Raw genomic sequence first — 24,079 nt, 5'->3', positions numbered from 1 at the left:
CTACTTTGTCTATCATTCGATTACATCTAAAATACTGTAGGACTGGGCATTTGGTGCCGCAGTTAAGTTGTGCTTGGGAAACCCACACCCCACACTGGAGTGCCTAGTTTGAGCCTCAGCTACTCTGCTAATGCACCCTGGGAGGCAACAGATGATGGCTCTAGGGGGAGACCCGGAGTGAGTCCTGGCTTCAGCCTGGCCCAGCCCTGGCTGTTTCAGGAATTTGGGAGTGAACCAGCAAATAGAAGATCTCTCTCCATCTCTCTCCCTCTCTCTCCAGCAAATAGAAGATCTCTCTCCATCTCTCTCTCCCTGTTTCTGTTTTTCAAGTAAAATGAAAATAAACATTCTTTAACTTAAAAAAAGTAAAATATTATCAATAATATTAGGAGTATGGGGCAAAAGCAAAATAGTGAATTTAGAGTAAAAAAGTTGTTCCAGTTCATAATGTACTATGTATGTCTAAGCATGGAGACGCTGAACAGGTCAATTAACTTTTAAGGCTAAAGTTTCTGCACTTTTCAAAGAATGACACCTGGAAAAAACACAGCTGTAATGCGACTCAAATAAAATAGTGGCTAAAGACATTTCATATGGGGCCAGTGTCATGGCACAGCAGGTAAAACCACTGCTTGCGATGCTAGCATCCCTAAGGGTGCTGGTTTGAGACCCAGATGCTCTGCTTCCCATCCAGCTCCCTGCTGCTGTGCCTGGGAGAGCAGTGAAAGACAGCCCAAGTGCTTGGGACCCTGCACCCACGTGGGAGACCCAGGTGAAGCTCCCAGCTCCTGGCTTCAGCCTGGCCCAGTCCTGGCTGCTAGGACCATTTGGGGAGTGAACCAGTGAATGGAAGATCTCTCTCTCTCTGTGTGCCTCTTCCCCTATTTGAGTAACTCTTTCAAATAAATAAATAAAACTTTTTTTAAAAAGTACATCATAAATTATCATTTTATTGATAACATTTTATTAATTTTTATCCATTCAATTTGAGCCAAATCATTTGACAAGTAAATTTTCAATAAGGTATCCAAGACTTATTGCTACATAAAAGGAACTATTAGATACAAATGCTTCTCTAGGTACCCACCAAAGACCTAACAAAACAAAGCAATCAGGAGATTGCAAGGCCTGCTTCCAAGGCATGTTTTGGCTGTCATGCAGCATTCCATTCATTCAACAAATGCTTTATTAGTGCCTCAATCTCAGTCACAACAGGTGAAATACAAACTTGGGCTGTACTGGAAAAGTACGTTTCACCTATCAGATTGGCAAAAATTCAAGCTTGCACAGTCTGTTGGTGAAGCTGTGTTTAAAAAGCATTCATAAATTTTTATCTACCAAAACCAAGGACACATTCCCTTTGTCCCAGTAACTCCATATGGAACTTGCCCCATAGGCATACTAGCACTCACACAGAAGAACGTACTTCTGCAGTTATTCAATGTAGCGCTGTGTGTATAGCAAAAGACTAAATCCTAAATAGGAGCCAGTATAAACCACGATTCAACTAATCAGTGCAGGACTGTGCAAAAAAGAATTTTCAGAATCGATGTGGACAAACCTTTAAGACACTTTAAGTGAAAAATATATAGTACAGAAATACATATAATATGCAACTCTTTTGTGGGGAAAAGAGGGCAGAAAGGAACAAGAACATCCCCATTTTTAATTGTGTTTACATAAAGGATTTCAGGAAAGAGAATCACGGTGGTTATCAGGGTGAGGCGGAAAAACAGGGTACTAGGGGACAGGTGAAAAGGCAGTTTTAACGTGAGCCTTTATATATGTTTGGAACCATAGACTGCATCACCTAACAAAAATCTCATTAAAAAGAAAAAATATTTGAGAGCCTAGTATATGGCAAGCACTGTTCCAGGTACTGGGGACAGAGCAAGGAGCAAAACTGAGCTAAAAAGTTCTGCCCTCAGACCAGCACTGTGGCTTAGCACCTGCAGTGCCGGTACCCCATAAGGGCACCAGTTTGTGTCCCAGCTGCTCCACTTCCGATCCAGCTCTCTGCTGTGGCCTGGGAAAATAGTAGAAGATGGCTCAAGTCTTTGGGCCCCTGCACCCGCGTGGGAAACTGGAAGAAGCTCCTGGCTCCTGGCTGTGGATCGGTGTAGCTCCAGCTGTTGCGGTCACTTGGGCAGTGAACCAGAGGATGGAAGACCTCTCTCTCGCTCTCACTCTCTCTCCCTTTCCCCTCTGTGTAACTCTTTCAAATAAATAAATAAATATTTAAAAAAAGAAGTCTGGCCGGCGCAGCAGCTCAATAGGCTAATCCTCTGCCTGCAGCACTGGCACACCAGGTTCTAGTCCCGGTCAGGGCGCCGGAGTCTGTCCCGGCTGCCCCTCTTCCAGGCCAGCTCTCTGCTATGGCCCGGGAAGGCAGTGGAGGATGGCCCAAGTGCTTGGGCCCTGCACCCCTATGGGAGACCAGGAGAAGCACCTGGCTCCTGGCTTCGGATCAGTGTAGTGCGCCGGCTGCAGCAGCCATTGGAGGGTGAATCAACGGCAAAAGGAAGACCTTTCTCTCTGTCTCTCTCTCTCTCTCTTTGTCCACTCTGCCTGTCAAAAAAAAAATTAAATTATATTAAAAAAATTTAAAAAAAAGTTCTGCCCTCATGAGCTTACATACATTAACCACATAATTAAATATACACTGTATCCAATAATCTTAAGTAAAGTGAAGGAAAGGAAAATAAAGCACGAAAAACAGGAAGGAGAAAAGTCACAAAACAGTGATCAAGGAGAGTTGACCTGAGAAATACTTGGTATAAGGACCTGAGGTAGACATGGAGAAAGCTGGAGCAAAGAACAACCAGAAAGTGCAGAGTCCTTTAAGTTGAAACAATCTTGATGTGGCTAGACAGAGAGAGCTGGAAGAGCACCAGGAGACTTCCAAGAGCCAAGGGGGTGAGATCATGAAAGACCTTCAGGAAGTAAACAGGACTTTTGTTTTTACTCTGAATCAGATGGAAAGCCCCGGGAAGGTTTTGAGGAGGAATAACGTTTTAATAAGATCTTGGTAGAGAAAAGAATGAAGGGTTACGTGGATAGATAAATCTGTTAGAACACAGGTGTTCTAACAACACAGGTGTGGAGATATTAAGAAGTGGTCCACTTATGGAGATATTTTGATTTAAAAGAAGAGTCAAAATTACTTGCTGAAAGATTGGGTGTGGAATATAAGAGAAAGAAGACAATCAAGGACGCCAGGATTTTTAGTCAAGGAAATACAGTTCCTATTTTCTAACAGAATAAAGAAAATAGGAGGTGGGTCAGAGCTGGAACATCAGAAACTGCACTTTGAACATCGGGAGATTAAATTATCAGGGCTGGATGCATGGTACAGCAGTTAAGACGCCACTCGGGATACCCACAGCTCAGATCACAGCACCTGAGTTCAAGTCTCCGCTCGGCACCTGCTTCCAGCTTCCTGATAATGCAGACCCTGGGAGGCAGCTGCTGATGGTTCAAGTGGCTGGATCTCTGCCACCCACGTGGGAGACCTGGTTTGAGTTCCTGGCTCCTGGCTTTGGTTGGAGAGTGAAGCAGCTGAAAGAAATTATCTCCCTTTCTCTCCCCCTCCAGGTCCCCTCTCTACTTTTCAAATAAACAAATAAATAAAAACTATCAAAACTCCAGAAGAAGATGTAGAATAGGCAACTGGATATATGAGTTCAAGGAAAGCTCAATGGAAAATATTTGAAACTACTGAAACCTCATTGAGATCACCAAATTGGATTACATTTCAAAAAATGCATGGAAAATGGAATTAAAAGGTAATTTAAATTAAAAGGTAATTATTTTGGTGCAAAATAATTTTAAATTCATGCATAGCTTTTTAATAATAAACATTTTCCACAAACTTTTTGAAGACTCCTCAGATAGCATAAATATTTCAGAGGAGGAACTCTAAGTGGCATCCCAGGGGAGGAAAGACACTTCATTTCAAGGGTAAGAACACAACTATGGCTGAAGAACAAATTTGATTTTATAAAAATCCCAAGTTTAAGAATGAATGAGGAGCTGGCACTGTGGCATAGTGGGTAAAGCCACCGCCTGCAGGGTTGACATCCCATATGGGCATTAGTTCAAGTCCCAGCTACTCCACTTCCGATCCAGCTCTCTGCTATGGCCTGGGAAAGCAGTAAAAGATGGCCCAAGTCCTTGGGCCCCTGCACCCGTGTGGGAGATTCAGATGAAGCTCCCAGCTCCTGGCTTCAGCCTGGCCCAGCCCTGGGAGTCAACCAGTGAATGGAAAATATCTCTCTCTCTCTCTCTCTCTCTCTCTCGCTGCCTCTGCCTCTGCCTCTCTGCCTTTCAAATCAATAAATAAATCTAAAAAAAAGAAAAAAAAAAAAGAAAGAAAGAAAAGAAAAAGAATGAATCAGGAGCCCGTGCTGTGGTGAGCAGATTCAAATACTGGCTGCTCCATTTGGGAAGGCAGCGGAAGATGGCCCAGGTACTTGTGCCCCTGCCACCCACATGGGAGACGCGGAAGAAGCTACTAGTTCCTGGCTTCAGCCAGGCTTAGCCCTGGCCATTGCGGCCACTTGGGGAGTAAACCAGCAGATGGAAGACCTCTCTCTGTCTCTACCTCTCTGTGTAACTCTTCCAAATAAATCTTAAAAAAAAAAAAAAAATGCTAGCTTCTGGAATATTAACAGTTAACATTCATAAAGAAATGATAAACTTATCAACACAAGGTTCTGTTATCTGAAAGAACTATCCAATAGCCATGCTTCTTCAACATACATAACAACTGCTCATGAGATATTTTCGGACAGCATGACAATTTAGCTTTCCCATAAACAGTAATAGCAGGAAACACTGAGAATAACTCATGTTACAGGAAAATTAAAATGAGACCAACAGTCTGTGGATAGCAAGCCCCCAGATCCCCTTACCTTTATATATCTTTTCAGTATTACACAAGTGAAGTGTAAAGTAGGTATCAAGAAGCTGATGGCCGTTTCTATTAACAATGTTCCGAGCAGCGATGTTCCGAAGATGTCGAAGACGCCGCTAAAATGTAACAGAAGGAGACAGCATTCAGCCTTATTCTTCCTAGAAGAAAGCTTTTTCAGAAAGCTATTGTCCATACATGAAATGGTTATCCCAGCCATTTATTTGTTGAGTCAGAAACTATAGCTCAGTCTCTTATTTAGGTCTCATCATCCACTTTGTACCAGAATGGAATCAAACCTGTTCTATCTATTTACCAGGTTGTTCTTGGCATGAAACAACAACAGAAATGAAATAGTTCTGAGACGTAGAAATGTTACATGAGTACTATATACCTGTGGGACAGTAATGGTACTCCTTAAACACAAACTAAGTAGCAATTTGCTTTTTGCCACCAAAAGATACCTGCAAAGTCCATCTCATACCAACAAAATCCCAGCAGTTACTACATACATACACTCCCACTGCTTGTTTAAGTTATGTGCTAGATAACCCATACAACCAGAAAAAGAGGCCAACACCACAATATAAAAGGAGTAACTCACTGGTCACTGCATCCAGCCAATAACTACAGTGTTATGAGCTCGAATTAAATTATCACTTCACCAGTCATCAACCAGTCTCTATTTCCTAACCAGGCCTCCTTCCTAAAAATTTCTCCAACCAGGATGCTTGAATTATTTGGAGTCATAAGTGCAGAAATGCAAGAAGCTCCACAGAAACAGAAAAAAAATTACAAGAAAAGCTTCAGGGTTAATCAAATCACCACATATCAAAAACACAAACTATTCAGGCATACATTATGGTACATCAGGGTAAGTCACAGCTTGGGAAGCCCACATCCCATGTCTGAGTGCCAATTTGAGTTCTAGCTGCTCTGCTTCTGATCCAGTTTCCTGCTAATGCACCTGTGAGGCAGCAGATGCTGAACCAAGTACTTGGATTGCTGCCACCCATATAGAAAACCTGGACAGAGTTCCCAGCTCTTGCCTTTGGTCTCAACTAGCCACAGCTGTTGTGCACATTTGGGGAGTGAATCAGCAGATGGAAAATCTCTCTCTCCCTCTGTCATTCTGCCCTTCAAATAAAGAAATCTTTTTAAAAAGAGAAGGAATATTGGCAATGCTAAAGTCTGCACACATCAGATTCATCCCTAAAAGCCAGTTCCCTGTGTCATAAAATTATCTTCAGAAACTTAAAAATAGAAGCCAACTGCTCAGTTTTAAAATATGCTTACAGCTCTCCCTTCAGGCCGAAAGCCAGCCCATTTTCCCGAGGTAAGTCTATCTTCAATCACATGAGAAGGCAGCCAGAGGGCCCCATCCTTTTTTTCCATGCACATACGTTCCCAATCCTTCTCCCAAGGTAGAGATTAAGATTCTTCGAGAAAGAAGGCTATTGTCTAATAAATTTGTTTAATCCTTTAAGTATGAAAAGCTCCAAATGTATTTACAAAAGTTTCCTAAGGCTTACTCTGAAAGACTCATGCTTCCACAAGTGCCAATGGTTTTTACTGCACACCCTGGACTACAGCAACCATTTTCGCTCACTGTACACTTTTCATTGGCCCTTTCAGTCAAATTTTAAATTGACAGGAGCCACTAATTATCCGTATACAATAAGCATATCTGTTTGGCAGTATAACTACTTCCTCTGCTCAGACCTACAAATATTACCCAAAGCCTCTAGAATAAAATGCACACTTCCCATTATTGTTTTCAGAGCTCTCAGCAGGCTGACTTCTCCATATCCCACCCTTACTTTCCACCAGATGTACCACATACCCAGCCCTGGATCACACAGGACTGCGGAACGTTCTCGGAATCCAACCACACACTTTCCTAGCTCCACAGTCTTGCTCATGCTACCCCTCAATCTGGACTACTACCCCTTTCCCTTTTCTATAAGGAATCCTATTCACACTTCAAAGTTCAGGAGAAAAAATTCCCCCTTCCAATTCTCCAGCTGAAATTAGTTGCTCCTTTATTAGCATAAACAAGAACTTTATTTCTCTCTCTACTGTGGTAGTTATTTCATTCATCCTTGTGTTAATTACAGTTATCTTCCCTATTAATCTAACAGGAAAAGACTTATATTAGAGATCATTACCATTACCATACTAGCAGAATACTTGCTATGTGTCATGCACTGTGTTAAACATTCTATACATGCAATCCTTTAAGTCTCATAACCCTATGAGGTTACGTATTCCTCATTATCATTAATTCTTTTCTTTATCCCAATATTTGTAAGTAACCAAATGTAAACAAAGAAATAAAACAGTAAATAATGAGAGAATATTTCAAAAGAAGGAAGAAAAGAAAGCAAAAAGGCTACACCTATATCTATGGGTATGTTTACCTATACACTATATATACCTAATAGATATGACTGGATCTTTCCACTCTTCTACTGCTAGAGAGGACACAGCAATGCCCTATCCTTCAACTCGCGAATGACAAATGCAATCATAATGCAACTGACAGTATGTAGGGCTTGGACAGAGATTGAATCTATAATGGATGCATCATATTATAGCAGAAATCTCTGCATTCTGTAGAAAGTTAGGGCAACCACCTCCAAGGCACCCTGAGTAGTGTAGAATCCTTACCAAATTCTGATGCTCACCCAGTAGAGTGGAGAACACAGAACATTTCAAACCTATGAACTGACCTGAAAAGTGAACTTGGGGCAAGTCTCAGCAGTGCCTCAGGACTAGCACAAATCCTCAGGACCCACATAAAAATACTTCATGGTCTAGGAGCACTATCTAGCATAAGATTTTTTTGTTTACCTCCTTTATGTAGAATTAAATACCAGGTCATTGGGGCTGGCATTGTGACATAGGTTAAGCCTCTGCCCAAATGGGTGCCAGTTCAAGACCTGGCTGCTCCCCTTCTGATCCAACTCCCTGCTAATGCTCTTGGGAAGCCAGCAGAAGATAGCCCAGGTCCTTGGGCGCCTGCACCCACATGGGATACCCAAGGAGGCTCTGAACTCCTGGCTTTGGACTGGCCCAGCCCTGGCCATTGTAGCCATTTGGGGAGTGAACCAGTGGATGGAAGACCTCTCTCCCTCCCTCCCTCCCTCTCTCTCTCTCTTTCTCTCTCTCTCTCTCTCTCTGTTTCTCTAACTCTGCCTTTCAGATAAATAGAAAATAATTAAAAAAAAAAAAAAATCAGGTCATCTCTTCAAATGGTCCACCTATATGAGTTAAAACCTAACTATCTTATGATCTAATTGGTTCCAATATCTCAGGGAAGTAAAAATGTTCTGATTAATTAAAATTTATAGTCTTGGGGCCGACACTGTGGCACAGTAGGCTAATCCTTTGCCAGTGGTGTCAGTATCCCATATGGGCACCAGTTCTAGTCCCTGCTGCTCCTCTTCCAGTCCAACTCTCTGCTATGGCCTGGGAAAGAGGTACAAGATGGCCCAAGTCCTAGGGCCTCTGAACCCACTTGGGAACCCAGAAGAAGCTCCTGGCTCCTGGCTTTGGATCAGCACAGTCTGGCTGTTGTGGCCATTTGGGGAGTAAATGAGCGGAAGGAAGACCTCTTTCTCTGTCTCTCCCTCTGTCTGTAACTCTACCTCTTAAATAAATAAATAAAATCTTTTGGCCAGCACCGTGGCTCAATAGGCTAATCCTCTACCTGCGGCGCTGGCACACCGGGTTCTAGTCCCGGTCGGGGCGCCGGATTCTGTCCCAGTTGCCCCTCTTCCAGGCTAGCTCTCTGCTGTGGCCCGGGAGTGCAGTGGAGGATGGCCCAAGTGCTTGGGCCCTGCACCCACATGGGAGACCAGGAGAAGCACCTGGCTCCTGCCTTCAGATCAGCGTGGTGCGCCAGCCGCAGCACGCCGGCCACGGCGGCCATTGGAGGGTGAACCAATGGAAAAAGAAGACCTTTCTCTCTGTCTCTCTCTCTCTCTCTCACTGTCCACTCTGCCTGTCAAAAAAAGAAAAAGAAAAGAAAATTGATAGAATCTTTGTAATTATTCTTTAAGTTAACATTCCAGTCAATCTTCTCTACCTGGAACCTCCTTATACTTTCTCAAATGCTCAACTTTATGCTTTCCCAGTTAAAAATGCTCTGTGTGCATCATTCTACTGTAGTAGATTTTGGCAGCCTGAGTTGTGTTTTAATAACATTCATCTCCAAAGCTGAAGAGATTTTGAAATTTAAGTTTGAATTAACATGACTAAAATATTTTTGAAACACTATATAAAACATTTTATATAGAGGTTAAAAACATTCACTAACATATAAAATTAAAACCTATTCAGATTTTATTTGGGAGATGTATAATTAGAGAATGACTACCCAAAATGTTGCCAGTGGGCAAAAGGGCAGAATGATCCTAACCCCTCATCTTTTCACATATCTTTCAAATATAAATCTGAACACAAAACTTATGTCACATACATAGAAATTCAGAACATCTGCTTTAGTAAAAAAAAAAAAAGTCATTCATTAGTATGATTGTAAATCAATGCTTCTAAAGAAACTAAAGTAGCTAGTTTTCTTGTTAATACCACCAATTTCCTAAGAAAACTGGTTTAAAACTTAACTGTAGTTGATAAGAATTTGTTTTTCTATTTGTTTCAGCCTGCCCAGCATCTTTTTTGTTAAAACAAACAAATGAACACACACGCCCTCAGAATTTCCTTTAAAGAACCACTTCCTCCACGAACAGTCCTGTGGAGTTATCTCCACGTCCAGCATCAGTAGTGACCATGGGATTCAGATTGGGCCAATCAGCACACTTCCACTGCCCAGACCACAACATATTATCCACTTATGGCCAATGAAAATCTCAGAAATTATATTAAGCTACTGAGAGTTCTCTGCCCACATCCCCCACAGGCCCTGAACCTGGAAGGACATAGGGTTAGAGATAATGGCCACCATCTGTCCATCACAATGAAGGCGCAATGACACCAACAAGAAAGAGAGCAGAGTCAGGAGATGTGGGGTTCAAGTGCTATTACTATTTAAGTCTCTGGATCAAACCATACCTAAAATGAGTACCATAATGACAAGCATCAGCCCATCCCTGTACAGCTGTCAAAAATGATAAACATAGAGAGGACTTACCTATTATTAAGAATTTATCCATATCAGGACAGTAGATGAAGAGTAACTTTCAATTTAGTGGAGAGGTATAAATAATGTTTCATTTTGTTAAACATCCCCATATTTTAGAAAATGATCATAACTGTTGGGCCAATCTCTTTTTGTTGATAGAATTCTGACCCTCAGTATGGAGGACAGCAAGGCTTAAAAATTAGTCAGATCACACTTTAGAACTAAAAGAAACCCAAAGCAAGCTTCAGTGCTGAATTATATACGCCTCTGTGGTTCTATTATCCACCCCACCATGCTCTGCTTGCCCTTGCGGATATCTAAAATGTTCTGGCTTTTGAGAACTGGAGTGTCCTTGATCTCCTCCTCACTGCTGGAGAGTGATGGGGAGGCTAATGGCTGAAAGAAAAAGGAAATGGTCCCCACGCATCCTTCTTCCCCTTGCTTAAAAACCAAAGTACTGGCACTGTGGCGTAGCGGGTAAAGCCTCCACCTGCAGTGCTGCCATCCCATATGGCCACTGGTTCAAGACTCAGCTGCTCCACTTCCAATCCAGCTCTCTGCTATGGCCTGGGAAAGCAGTAGAAGATGATCCAAATCCTTGGGACCCTGCACCCATGTGGGAGACCCAGAAGAAGTTCCTGGCTCCTGACTTCGGATAGGCACAGCTCCAGCCATCGTGGCCATCGAGGGGGGGGGGGGGGGGTGAACCAGAGGATGGAAGAACTCTCTCTCTCTCTCTCTCTCTCTCTGCCTCTCCTCTCTCTGTGTAATTGTGATTTTCAAGTAAAATAAGTAAATATTTAAAAAAAAAAGTACTACGGTTCTCAAACATAATTTCTCCACACATTCCCACAATCACCAAACGAAACCACCCCCACATACAACCAAACAACTTTTACAACTCCCATGGCATTGGCAAGTCTAAATTTGAGTCTAAATTTGCTTTATCTCCGAGAGTCATTACAAATTAATAACACAAACAATAGCCAATAACCTACCATCCAGTAGAAAAGGGGCAAAATATATGAAAAGGCAGGCCACAGCAAAAGAAATGGAAATAATCAGTGAATGCATGAAGATATGTATAAGTACAACCATAAGTAAAGACACGCACATTAAAACAAACATGCTGTCTTGGGGCAGACTGTCATTTCCAAACATGGTAGCACCAATTCATCCCATCTCACGTGCTCCGTTACACTGTGATGTTTCCCCTTTGCCAGTAAGAAGAAGTCACATTTAAGGGTGACTCCAGCAGAAATGACACTATGTGACTTCAAGGCTAAATCATGCAGGTGCTGTGGCTTCTCCCTGCTCCTCAGGATGCTCTTCCTGGACCCGTGACTCCCTGGTAAGGGACGCAGGAAGAGCCTCACAGGTGTTCTCCACAGCCCCAGGCGGTTCCAGCAGATCTCTAGATCTGTAAGTGACCATGTCTTGAGCCCCTGAGCCTCCCGAAATGACATCATGGCAAGCAGCAACAAGTTGTTTCCATCCAAACTGCAGATTCATAAACAAAATAGCCAAAGCTCAATAAGCTAATCCTCCGCCTGCGGCGCAGGCACACTGGATTCTAGTCCCGGTCGGGGCGCCGGATTCTGTCCCGGTTGCTCCTCTTCCAGGCCAGCTCTCTGCTGTAGCCCAGGAGTGCAGTGGAGGATGGCCCAAGTGCTTGGACCCTGCACCCCATGGGAGACCAGGAGAAGCACCTGGCTCCTGGTTCAGATCAGCGCGGTGCGCCGGCAGTAGCGGCCATTGGAGGGTGAACCAACGGCAAAAGGAAGACCTTTCTTTCTGTCTCTCTCTCACTGTCCACTCTGCCTGTCCAAAAAAAAAAAAAAAAAATGTCGCTTTAAGTCACTACATTTTCTACTTGACAGCAATAGATAACTGAAGAGATCTACCTGATTAAACAAACTACTGTATTTTCATCTCTGAGGGTTGATACAAGTACAGTAAATAATATCGGGAAACATACAAACTGGTCTAATTTGGAGCAAGGGCAATTTAGCGACAATTACCGGATTTCTAAATGCACAAAATATTTAACCAAGCAACCCCACAAGTCAGACAAATGTGTGCAAATTTGTTTTTTCCCACACTGCTGTAAAAGCAAAACCTGCATAACCACTCTGAAATTGTAGTACATTCAAAAAAGGAAAAACCATGTAAGTATGTTTTAACAGCTATTAAAATGTAAGAAAAATAAACAAAAGAGCAAGAAATGTTAAATGTTCACATAAAAAACGTACCACCATATACCCTGAGTGATGCAGATCAGGAGCTGGTGAAGTTCAAAGGGTCAGAGAGTAAATATTTTACACTGTTCAGGGATATCCAGTCCGTCTGCATATTTTTCTTTTTTACTTTGATTAGAATCCTTTATCAATGTAAAAACAATCCTTAGCTCATTGGTTGTTTAAAGAAAAAAACAAAAAACCACTGTTAGTCCTTGTTTGCTGAGCCCTGATACAGATAACCACAGATGTTATGAGATAAATTTTAAAATAGTATTTGCTTTGGAAATGTAGTCAAATTTGTACTGGATACCTTTTCTCATTCCTACTCTAGACTCCAGGGTTCTTTTGTTTTTAATTTCAGGCATTTATTTCCAATAAATGGGGGCAGTCTCAATGACAGGCAAGAATTAAGGCCTAGGGACCAGTGCTGTGGCATAGCAGGTAAAGCCACTGCCTGCAGGGCCAACAACCCACATGGGTGCAGGTTCAAGTCCAAGCTGCTCCATTTCCAATCCAGCTCTCTGCTATGGCCTAGGAAAGAGGTATAAGATGGCCCAAGTCCTTGGGCCCCTGCACCTACATGGGAGACCCCGAAGAAGCTCCTGGCTCCTGGCTTTGGATCTGCACAGCTCCGGCCATTGCAGCCAATTGGGGAGTGAACCAGCGGGTGGAAGACCTCTCTTTCTCTCTGCCTCTCCTTCTCTCTCTGTGTGACTCTGATTTTCAAATAAATAAATAAATCTTTAAAAAAAAGAAAAAGAGTTAAGGCCTGGATTGTCTCAGGTAAATTCAGATGACTTTAAGTTTGCTTTAACTTTTTGGGGAACAACAAAAGCAAACTTAGAGGAAAACTAGTTTTCTATAGAAAGTAAAGATACTGAATTATCAAATAAAGAATTTAAACCTGATAAATTCAAGTTGGCTGGGGCCGGTGCTGTGGCATAGAGGGTAAAGCCGCTGCCTGCAGTGCCAGCATCCCATATGAACACTGGTTCATGTCTTGGCTGTTCCACTTCCGATCCAACTCTCTGCTATGGCCTGGGAAAGCAGTAAAAGATGGCCCAGGTCCTTGGAGCCCTGTACCCATGTGAGAGACTGGGAAGAAGCTCCTGTCTCAGACAGAAGACCTCTCTTTCTCTCTGCCTCTCCTTCTCTTTCTGTATAACTCTTTCAAATAAATAGATAAATCTTTTAAAAAAAACTCAACTCAGTCCTAATTCCCTTCTATATTACAGCACTCCCAGTCACCTACTGCTTCCTAATCCTTTAATGCTACCTGAAAGACTCACTGTGGAAGTTTCTTGCTTTTCAAAGACTTGTTGATTTATTTTGAAAGGCAAAGTGACAAAGAGGGAGAGACAGAGAGATCATCTATCCACTGGTTCACTCCCTAAATGGCTACAACAGCCAGGTCTGGGCCAGGTCTCCCATGTGGGTGGCAGGGGCTCAAACACCTGGGCCATCATCCCCTGCCTTCTCACGTGCATTAGCAGGAAGCTGGATCAGAAGTGGGGCAGCCAGGACTTGAACCAGCGCTTTAATATGAGATGCCAGAGTCACAAGAGACAGCTTCACCCACTGCACCACAAGCACTGGTCCCTGGAAAGTTTTGAAAGCACACACAATGCTTTAGAATTAGAGTCCTGTTATTATTAGCTATAAGCAAACAGTACCAACAACGGTACAGATTTAAATAACCCAACAACCCTAATCTCTCAGGAATCCCTTTCTTAGGGCTTGGTCCTAATTGAGAGCTGTCACTGGCACAAACTACACAACCTTGCAACTAAAGCCTTTATTTTACCCTTCTCTCTGCTCTTTCCCAAGTTCAAGTTAGTCCAAGAATTTAATGCATTTACTAAGTACTACAAAAAAAGACATGGAAAAGACAAAATACATCTCTGAACTTTGTACAGTTCTTAAACTTGTGGCTCTGGGTTTCCTATCTCTACCCCATTTACTTCAATCTTGGTGGGAGATCCTCCTTTTCCTCAAGGTAAGCTGACTCTAAGGAAAAAAAAAAAAAAAAAAACAACAACAACAATCCTTTGCAATAACAAATCCAGCGCTGCCCTCTGTGTGTCTCTCATTGTCCCCCTCTCGTTCCTTTCTTCTATTTTTTCTTGTTGGTATTTCCTTCACAGACTATGCTTAGGAACTGTGGGAATACAACACAGTATTCCCTAATTACAGAGTATGGGATCTCCCTGCCCACCCCCCCTTTTTTTTTTTAATTTGAAATCAGAGAGAGAAGACAGAGACAGGAAAACAGAAAGATGAGAAAAAGAGCTCTCATCCCGTGGTTCACTCCCCAGATGCCCACACAGCAGGGAACACGACACCAGTCTTGGACACAGGTGGCAGGAACCCAGTTACCTGAGGCATCACTGCAGCATTCCAGGATCTGCCTTGCCAGAAAGCTTGGGTGAGCAGCCACAGCCGGGAACTGAACCTGGGTACCCCGGTGTGCGGCGCGGGCATCTTCACTGCCAGCCCAACAACTTGCTCCAATGTGTGTAATCTTACTAAAGAAATGCAGTTTATTGCACAGGAAAAGGGAAAATTTGATGTAAACTTTTACGCAGTATTTAGAAGCGTAAGTCCAAGGAAGAAAGACACAGGGATACACAGGGTGACCTGAGAAGACACACACAAAGGCAGACGCTAGGTTCAGGGGTTAAGAGGTCACTGGGAGGCCCACATCGGAGTGCCTGGGTTCAAGGCCTTGCTCTTCTTCCAGTTCCAGCCTCCTATTAATGTGTACCCTGGAGACAGCAGCGATGGCTTCAGGAGCAAGTTTCTGTCACCCACATGGGAGACTAAGCTTGAGTTTTAGGCACCTGGTTTCAGCCTGGACCCAGTCCTTCTCTCTTTCAATTAACAAAAATTTTTTAATTTATTTTTTAAATTGGAAGACAAACAGCAGTTGTCAGTTGTCCAAGCATCAAGAATAATATCATGCCTGTATTTGCTTCAAAACAACTTGGTAGAGGGAGAGAGGACAAGTAGCAGGCACACAGATTAAACAAGATCCACCTCGAGGTAACAGTTATCAAAGCTGGTAATAGGTATCTGTGGTCTGTTACATCCCTCTCTTAATCTCTCCCCCCCGTATATACATGTAATATATATACATTTCAATATGCATTACTATTCTGACCAATATACACTGATATATATTTCAGTGTATATGAAATTTCCACAATACAAAAGTTTTAAAGTAATAGCAATGAGTCAGAAAGAAAGTATCAGATCACATAAGAGCCTAAACAAAAACTGAGTTGGCAGGTGACTGATCAGATACTGGATGTGGCTGAAAAGAGGAAGAGAAGACCAATAAGAGAGCAAGAGTATTCATCAGGACACACATATGTATACACACCCCATACCTACTTATGTCACATTCCAGATGGTTTAAAAATATTTAAACATAAAGAAATCATGATGAAATGGTTTATAAAGTCTAAGAACACTACAAAACTCAGAAACTATCAAAACAAAATACTATACAAAATGTTTTCAAATCATGTATGGTAAAAAAAAAAAAAAAAGATAATAAGGGGCTGGTGGTGTGGCATAGTGAGTTGGGCTACTCCTGCGATGCTGGCATCCCATATCAGAGCGCCAGTTCAAGTCCTGGCTGTTCCACTTCCGATCCAGCTCCCTGCTAATATCCCTGGAAAGCAGCAGAAGATGGACCCCTGCTACCCACATGGGAGACCTAGATGGAGTTCCAGACTCCTAGCTTTCAGATTGGCCCAGTCCCAGGCATTGTGGCCATCTGATGAGTAAACCAGCAGATGGAAGATCTCTCTGTCTGTCTCTCTCTCTCTGTAACTGCTTTTCTAATAAATAAATAAATCCTTTAAAACATAAAAAATAAAATAAAACACAATAAAATTATGCATGTCAAACTTCCACATGCAAATTCAAAGGAAAAAATAATCTAAGGAAACAATTTTAATTCAGGTAATAAAAGCAATTTTCACTAAAACAAAGAATTTGTAGAAATCAATAAGAAAAACTCGAATGACCCAACAGAAGAAAAAAAGGCAAAGAATACTGACAGATAATTCATACAAAAGGAAATACAACGAGTTCTTAAACATAAAAAGATCCTCAACTTTACTCAGAAATGCAAACTAAAATTATAGTAAAGTTGGCATAGACCACAAAATCTGATAACGTATTCCGAGATGAGGCAGTAGCAAAAAATGGGACTCTGCTGACAGGAGTGTAACCGGGACAACCTGTGTGGACAGCAAGCTGGCAATATTTACCAAAATTACAAGTGGACATATTCTTAGATGCAGCAATGCCACTTCTGCTTATGTGCTAAAAATATACTCACAGATATGCAATCTATGTAAGACAATATTGCTTATATTAGTGAAAAACTGGAAATAATGTAATGTCCATCAACAGAGGGCTGGCTAAATTACAGTATATCTTGTAGGAAATAGCACATGGCCATATACTGACATGGCACAATCTCCAAGATATGCTATTAGTTTAAAAAAAAATACAGTTTATATAATCAGAGTGTTTAGAATGGTATCATTGTGTTTCACAGAGGAAAAAGAATACAATCATGTAGCTATTGGAAAGGCACAAACCAAACTGCCAGGTTAACACTGGCTGCCCCAGGGAGACAGAGTAGGTATACAGGCCACAGAATAGTATAGTGACTGTTCACTGTACTCTCTTATCTACCTTTTGAATTGTGAGTCCTATGAATATATGAACTATTTTTAAAAACAGAATTAAATTTACATTTTAAAAGAACAGAGATATGGCAACCAACCTTTAAACACAGGTGTATGTGGTACCCATTACAGAAGCAGACAGAGTTACTGTAAGAACCAGATGAAATAATGGATATAAAAGCTCTCTGGAAAACTATAAAGTACTTTATAAACATAAAGTCATACAAAAATGGGGATACTGAGAGAAGGATGTGGTTATCAATGGAAATGATGAATTGATTTAGGCACTTCTAAACGTGAAGAGGCAGATTTAGAATTGATTTATTACACTCTCTCTCTCTCTCTTATGCTCTCCTTCTCCCTCTTTTCCTTCTTCGCCCCTTCCCTCCAGTCTGTCAGGTTTCCCCCAATAAAATCTTTCCCTTACAAAAAAAAAAAAAAAAAGAAGAAGGAGGAGGAGGAGGAGGAGCAGGAGGAGGAGGAGGAGGAGAACTGATCTATGTAAGTAGAGGTGACAAAGTCACAAGAGTGTAACAGACCCGAAGCAGAGACGCTCAATAAATAGAATTCCAGGCCTGCGGGACTGGAAAGGACCCTTTGCTACCCTGCATCGCCAGGGAATTCACTGGCAAGTCCCACCTCTGACCGACTCAGTCAGAATCTGCGCTTTAACAAGATCCCCAGGTAGTTCACATGCACGTGTGAATGAGCCCAGCCATCTCACACATTTTTCAGACAGTAAAACTGAAGGCCTAAGTAAAAATGACTTACCCATGTTCACCCTGTTAATACGTAGCAAAATCAAGATTTGGACCCAGGCCTTATCTCCTGGGCCAAGTACACCAAGTATTTGCTCCCAAGACATCCTGTTTCACAATCTTTGAGACTTCTTGGCTCTTCTGGTCTCCCATGTTCCCAGTTCCATTTCAAATCATCCATCCAGACCCATCCATTCTTCCTTCACAGTATCTCCTGGCATCTGCTTCTTTCCCACACCCTTCAATCACTGCCCTAAAACTATCATGGTTTATACTATTAAAAACCAGCTTCCTTCTCTCTGTCTCTCTCTCACTATCCACTCTGCCTGTCAAAAAAAAAAAAAAAAAAAAACAGCTTCCTTCTTGTGCATCTATCAACTTTCTCTTATTTTTTCATTTTTATTTATTTATTTTACTTTGCTTGAAGGACAGAAACAAAGATAAAACTTCCATCTACAGGTTCAAAGGCCTACAACAGCCAGGGTTGGGCAGGGGCAATCTAAAGCCAGAAGCCAGAAATTCATCCTTGGTCTTCCACATGGGTGACAGGAACCCAATCGCTTGAGTCATGATCCACCACCACCCAGGGTGCACATCAGCAGGAAGCTGGAATCAGGAGATGGAGCCGGGACTCAAACCCAAGCACTCCAATACTGCATATGGGCATCTCAACTGGCAGCAAAACTACCAGGCCAAATGTCTGCCCTTCAACTTCCTCTTGCAAACAAGAGCTCGTTTTCAAATAGCAAGCTCTATGAAATTCCTTAAGAAGGGGCAAATCATTAAAAAGCATTAAAGTTTAATGTGTTGATTTCAGGTAAAAGCTGTAATTGAAACCCACAAGACTAGAAAGCTATTACTAAGTAATATTTTATTATTTATTTGAGAGGCAGAGTTACAGACTTCCACCCACTGGTTCACTCCCCGAATGGCTGCAACGGTCGGAGCTGGGCCAATCCCAAGTCAGGAGCCAGGAACTTTTTCTGCATCTCCCACATGGGTGCAGAGGCCCAAGCACTTGGGCCATCTTCTACTGCTTTCCCAGGCCACCAGCGGGGAGCTGGATCAGAAGGGGAGCAGGAACCAGAACCCATATAGGATGCCAGCACTGCAGGAGGAGGCTTAACCAAATATGCCACGGCACTGGCCCCAAGTATTGACTTTTTGAAGAGCAAATAATATGGGAAGACTGTTACAGATGCTTAGCTCCAACAGGGATAATTGAACAGACAGAATGTAGCACTCACGGCATGAAGCCTAACTCCTGTACAACAGCCTGCATGCTACAGCATGAAGGCAAACCCTTCTAAAGATTCTCCTGTACAAACTAAGTTGGACTAAATCTACCTGAAAATACAAAAGGAGAGAACTTCGGTTGAAAATCCAATTGTAGGGCTGGTACTGTGGCACAGTGGGTAAAGCCACCACCAGCAGTGCTGGCATCCCATATAGGCGCCAGTTCAAGTCCCAGCTGCTCCACTTCCAATCCAGCTCTCTGCTGTGGCCTGGGAAAGCAGCACGAGATGGCCCAAGTCCTTGGACCCTTGTACCCATGTGGGAGACCCGGAAGAGGCTCTCAGCTCAGCTCCGGCCATTGCGGCCAATTTGGGTGTGAACCAGCGGATGGAAGATCTCTCTCTGCCTCTCCTTCTCTCTCTGTGTAACTCGGACTTTAAAGTAAATAAATAAATCTTAAAAAAAAAAAAATCTAATTGTGAGCTATTTATTTCAGTGATCCCAAAGACTTTTTGTGATGTGGCACACACTTAGCAAGATAGAGTCTGAATTCCAGCTTTGCTATTTCTCTTGAGAATGTATTTAACCTCTCTAAGCTTCTACACTCATCTGTGAAATGGAACTAATAGTTTCAACCTCATACAGTTGTAATGAGTAGTAAATGGGGAACTGGAAAGTACACCAAACACAAAGCTAGAACATTTAACAGTTCAATAATGATACTACTATCAGTCATCCAAAAGCTTCCTTAGCCTTTGTTGGTTGATTTTCATGCACTTCCACAATCTACCCATTACCTGGAGCTACAAAGGGTTGTGAAGGTAGAGGCAAAAATTAAATTGGAGAATGTATTTCAAATCCAATGGGCAAACAGAGTTAAGGCAGTGGAAAAGAGCTTTGAATTTTAAAGCCAGAAGAGCTGAGTTCAAACTCCAGGCCTCTGCCCTATTCTTTTCTGAGTCTTGGTTTTCTCACTTATTCTAGGGGATGGGGGCAGAGGAGCATTCAAACTACTGGAGCTAAAAATACTCTGAGAATGAGCTTAAATAGGTTAGCTACTAAAAGCACAAGACAGGGTGGCAACAGATAAAAAGTAAAGGGTGGAAAACTTGCTCAAGAATAATATTAAAGGATATTTCTGGAATAATGTGTGACAACAAACCATGAACCTTTAAAAAAAAAAAAAGATTTATTTATTTGAAAAGCAGAGTGACGCAGAGAGGGAGAGGGAGGCGGAAAGAAAGAGACCTATCAATCAATTGTCCATTCATTGGTTCACTCCCCAAATGGCCACCATAGCCGGGACTGGGCCAGGTCAAAGCCAGAAGTCAGGAATTCCAGACTGGTCTCACAAATGGGTGGCAAGTGCCTAGTGCTTGGGCAATCTTCCACTGCCTTCTCAGGTGCATTAGTAGGAAGCCAGATCAGAAGCATAACAACAAGGAACTGAACCAACATAGCGATATGGGATGCAGGTGTTGCAAGCTGCTTAAGCTACTACGCCACCAAGCAGTCCCATAAACAATGAATCTCGAATGCAGGAAAATATGGCAGGGAATAACAAAGTTGTACTAAAATGAACCCGTACAATTAAATACACACACCAAGTCATTCTTCATGACCCAGCTCTACAATTTCTACTTTGGAGGGTGCTTCCTGACCTCTTGCCCTACCCACTACCCAAATCAAGATGATCATTTACTCTTCTGTGCCAAGACTACTAATGAGGTAGTAGTAGTGATGACAGGACAACATTACTTGAGTACCAAGTATTAAGCAAATCCATTACTCATCCAATCCTCTTAACAACGCTACAGGATAGGCTATTATGGGGCCCATTTTTCCTGGGCCTCTCTCTGAAGCATAGGGAGTTTAAGTAAGTTCCAGATCGCCGACCTAAGAAATGGTGGGACCAGAAACTGAACACAAGATGTCAGGTTCTAAACATTACTTCTTCTAGTTCTATTTCATTTATTTATTTATTTATTTATTTTTGACAGGCAGAGTAGACAGTGAGAGAGAGAGAGAGAAAGGTCTTCCTTTTTGCCGTTGGTTCACCCTCCAATGGCCACTGCGGCCGGCACACTGCGCTGATCCGAAGGCAGGAGCCAGGTGCTTCTCCTGGTCTCCCATGGGGTGCAGGGCCCAAGCACTTGGGCCATCCTCCACTGCACTCCCTGGCCACAGCAGAGAGCTGGCCTGGAAGAGGGGCAACCGGGACAGAATCCAGTGCCCCGACCGGGACTAGAACCCAGTGTGCCGGCGCCGCAGGTGGAGGATTAGCCTATTGAGCCGCGGCACTGGCCCCTAAACATTTCTTGACTACTGTACTATTAAAAAAAAAATCAAAATGGAGTCACTCATGTTAGCTGTACAGTACCAAAACCAAGTTGTTATCCCACCTGAGAAATCAGGAAAGACATACCAAATTTCCCAAAAGAGCCAGTTTCAATTGGCATGAAAATGAAACTGGCCTCTGCTTTAATCCTAACAAAAAAACAACCTAAAGTAACCAATCAGTTGCTTTTCTACTACTGTTTCACTGTCCTCACATTACAAGGAAATTAACTGTGAAATAACCCATCTCCCTTTGAAAGGACCAAAACCCCTTTGAAGCAGCCAATCTCCATTTGTTCTTTGTTTTTGCTTTCTTCAGCCCTTTTCTGTCTGCAAGCCTACTCTCCTCTGCTCAGCCAACTGGAACATTGAACTCACTTTTATGGACTGGCCGGTTGCCCATTTCTAGAATCGCAAATAAAGCCAACTAATATATTTAAATTTTTGGTGATTGACAAATTGACATCAATAAAGTTTTACTGGAATACAGCCACACTCATCTGTATACAGACGGTGCCACACTACAACAGCAGAACTCAACAGCTGCTACAAAACCACAGGACCTGCAGGAACTGAAAAATGGCCTATTCAGCCATGTCTCTCACCTGCTAGAAAGTGAGGTCCCCGAGAAAAGGGACCTTGCCCATTGCCACTTTATCTCCAGTCTATCGTGGGTGTGGCCCTGTAAAGTATTCTAGACCTCGATCACCCCACAGTCCACCTGTCCATTTTGCTTTATGAGCTACTTGCTGAAGGAAAAACTAGAAAAGTTTCCTCTAGATATTAACAATTCTAACAATTTTCTAGATATTAACATTTCAGTGGATGAAGGCAATACTCATTTTCTCCAGGACATTCCTCTGTTCATCAGGGAAGACAAAGTTTAAAATGTTTTTTCATATTGCTAAATAGGCCGTTTTCATTTTCTTTTTTTTTAAAAAAAGTTGAGTTTCATGAATTAGTGCTCATACAAAGAATGGCTGGAATTAAGGAAGGAAATCATTCATATCCTCTGAAAGACATAAGTAGATGGGCGGAAACAAAGCACACGGTTTTGAAATTTCAAATCCTGTGCCTAACAGTTCAAAAAAGGTCCTCTCTATGCATCTACAAAATTAGTGGCTGACTCAGTTTTTTCTACTACATACTCAGATAAAGTTTTAACACAGCCTGACAGGAACATATGAATTACTTAAGAGTTCAGATTTAAACCCTTAGCCACAAAAAGCATAGCCTTGTTAAAGATCACGAAGTCTTTCTGAGGAAAAACAGCTACAATTCTCATTCCCATTTTCACTTTTATATCTTCCTTTTCTTCTTACCCAGGAGTCTACTAAAGAAAGCCAAAAGTGGGCCGGCGCTGCAAGTTTCATGAACGACTTCCTGATGTTTCTCCTTATTTTCTAAAAACTATCTGACCGCATCTCTTGGGACATTCTGAACACCATGGTAAGAAAAACCGCCAGATATTTCAATAAATCAATCAACAAGTGAAACTCCTAAGTACTGGGTTTTAATGCTCAATTTTAAAACTGCCTTAGACTCTTTTTTTTTAATATAACAACGTACCAACACCACAACAATCACCCTGATAACCTAAACAGCTACTAAATGACTAATGGACAGTAGCAGGTACACTGGACAGGGAGATGAGTCACCTCCTGGGGAGGACAGTGTGGCCTTTCCTCTGCTATCTGTGATGGCACACAATTTTTAATATTTTTTAAGATTTTTTTTATTTGAAAGTCAGAGTTACAGAGAGAGACAGAGGGAGAGAAAGAAGGAGAGAGATCTTCATCCACTGGTTCACTCCCCAAATGGCCCCAATGGCCAGGGCTGCACCAGGCCAAAGCCAGGAACCAGGAGCTTTTTCCACGTCTCCCAGATGGGTGCAGGGGACCAAGCACTTGGGCCATCTTCTGCTGCTTTCCCAGGTGCATTGGCAGGGAGCCAGATCAGAAGTGGAGCAGCCGGATCTTGACCCACACCCAAAAGGGATGCAGGTGTTGCAGCATCCACTTCACCTGCTACACAACAATATCATGCCCTCCTCCCTTTCTTAAGATTTATTTGGTTATTTGAAAGGCAAAGACACACGGAGAAGAGAGAGCTCTTTCATCCACTGTTCCACTCCCCAAATGCCCACAATACAGCCAGGGTTAGGCCCGGCTAAAGCCAGGCACCAAGAACCCCTTCAGGGCCTTTCACATGGATAGCTTGGATCCAAGCACCTGGGCCATCATGTGCTATCTCAAGACGGGAAGCAGAAGAACTGGGACTCAAATTAGGGCCTCGGATATGGGATGTGGGCATCTCAAGCTGTGGCTTAACCTGTGGCACCAACAGACCTGCCACCACCTCAGCCTCTTAATCAATAAGCACAATTTACTAGAGTTTCCACAAAGAACGAGTGCGTACAATGCCCAGGAACAACACTACTAACCAGAGAGTCTATGGCAATTAGCATCAAATATTAACACAGAATAAAATTCCTGCCATCAAAAAACCCAGACAGTTACTGTTTCAGAAACAAAGAGGCAGAGAATCAGGAGTTGTTAAGTAGAATAGTTTTAAAAAGATAGGCCTGGTAAATACCAGAGACAAAGCCGGAAGACGATCACTCAAACTCTTAGAGGGGCATTCCAAGGCCTTGCTCTAATGCACACCACACACAGGGAGGAAGGGTGGAATCTGAGTGTCTGCCCTTAACAGAGAAGTTCAAAACACTGCCGCTCCTCTACTTC

General features: G+C 42.5%; 1 protein-coding gene across 3 annotated transcripts in view; it reads right to left on the bottom strand.

Moving 5' to 3' along the window:
- The window catches only part of UVRAG (UV radiation resistance associated), a 322,825-nt gene that overhangs the window by 286,517 nt on the left and 12,229 nt on the right, over window positions 1-24,079 (bottom strand). For all 3 annotated transcript variants that reach the window (XM_062196734.1, XM_062196732.1, XM_062196733.1), the window contains exon 2: window positions 4,914-5,031. In XM_062196734.1, coding sequence (XP_062052718.1) covers window positions 4,914-5,031 — 118 coding nt within the window. The remainder of the gene's footprint in view (window positions 1-4,913; window positions 5,032-24,079) is intronic.

The sequence above is a fragment of the Lepus europaeus genome, chromosome 7 (assembly GCF_033115175.1).
Source record: "Lepus europaeus isolate LE1 chromosome 7, mLepTim1.pri, whole genome shotgun sequence".
NCBI classification, from domain to species: domain Eukaryota; kingdom Metazoa; phylum Chordata; class Mammalia; order Lagomorpha; family Leporidae; genus Lepus; species Lepus europaeus.
The sequence above is the reverse complement of the archived record's forward strand: the minus strand, read 5'-3'. Positions and strand labels throughout refer to the sequence as shown.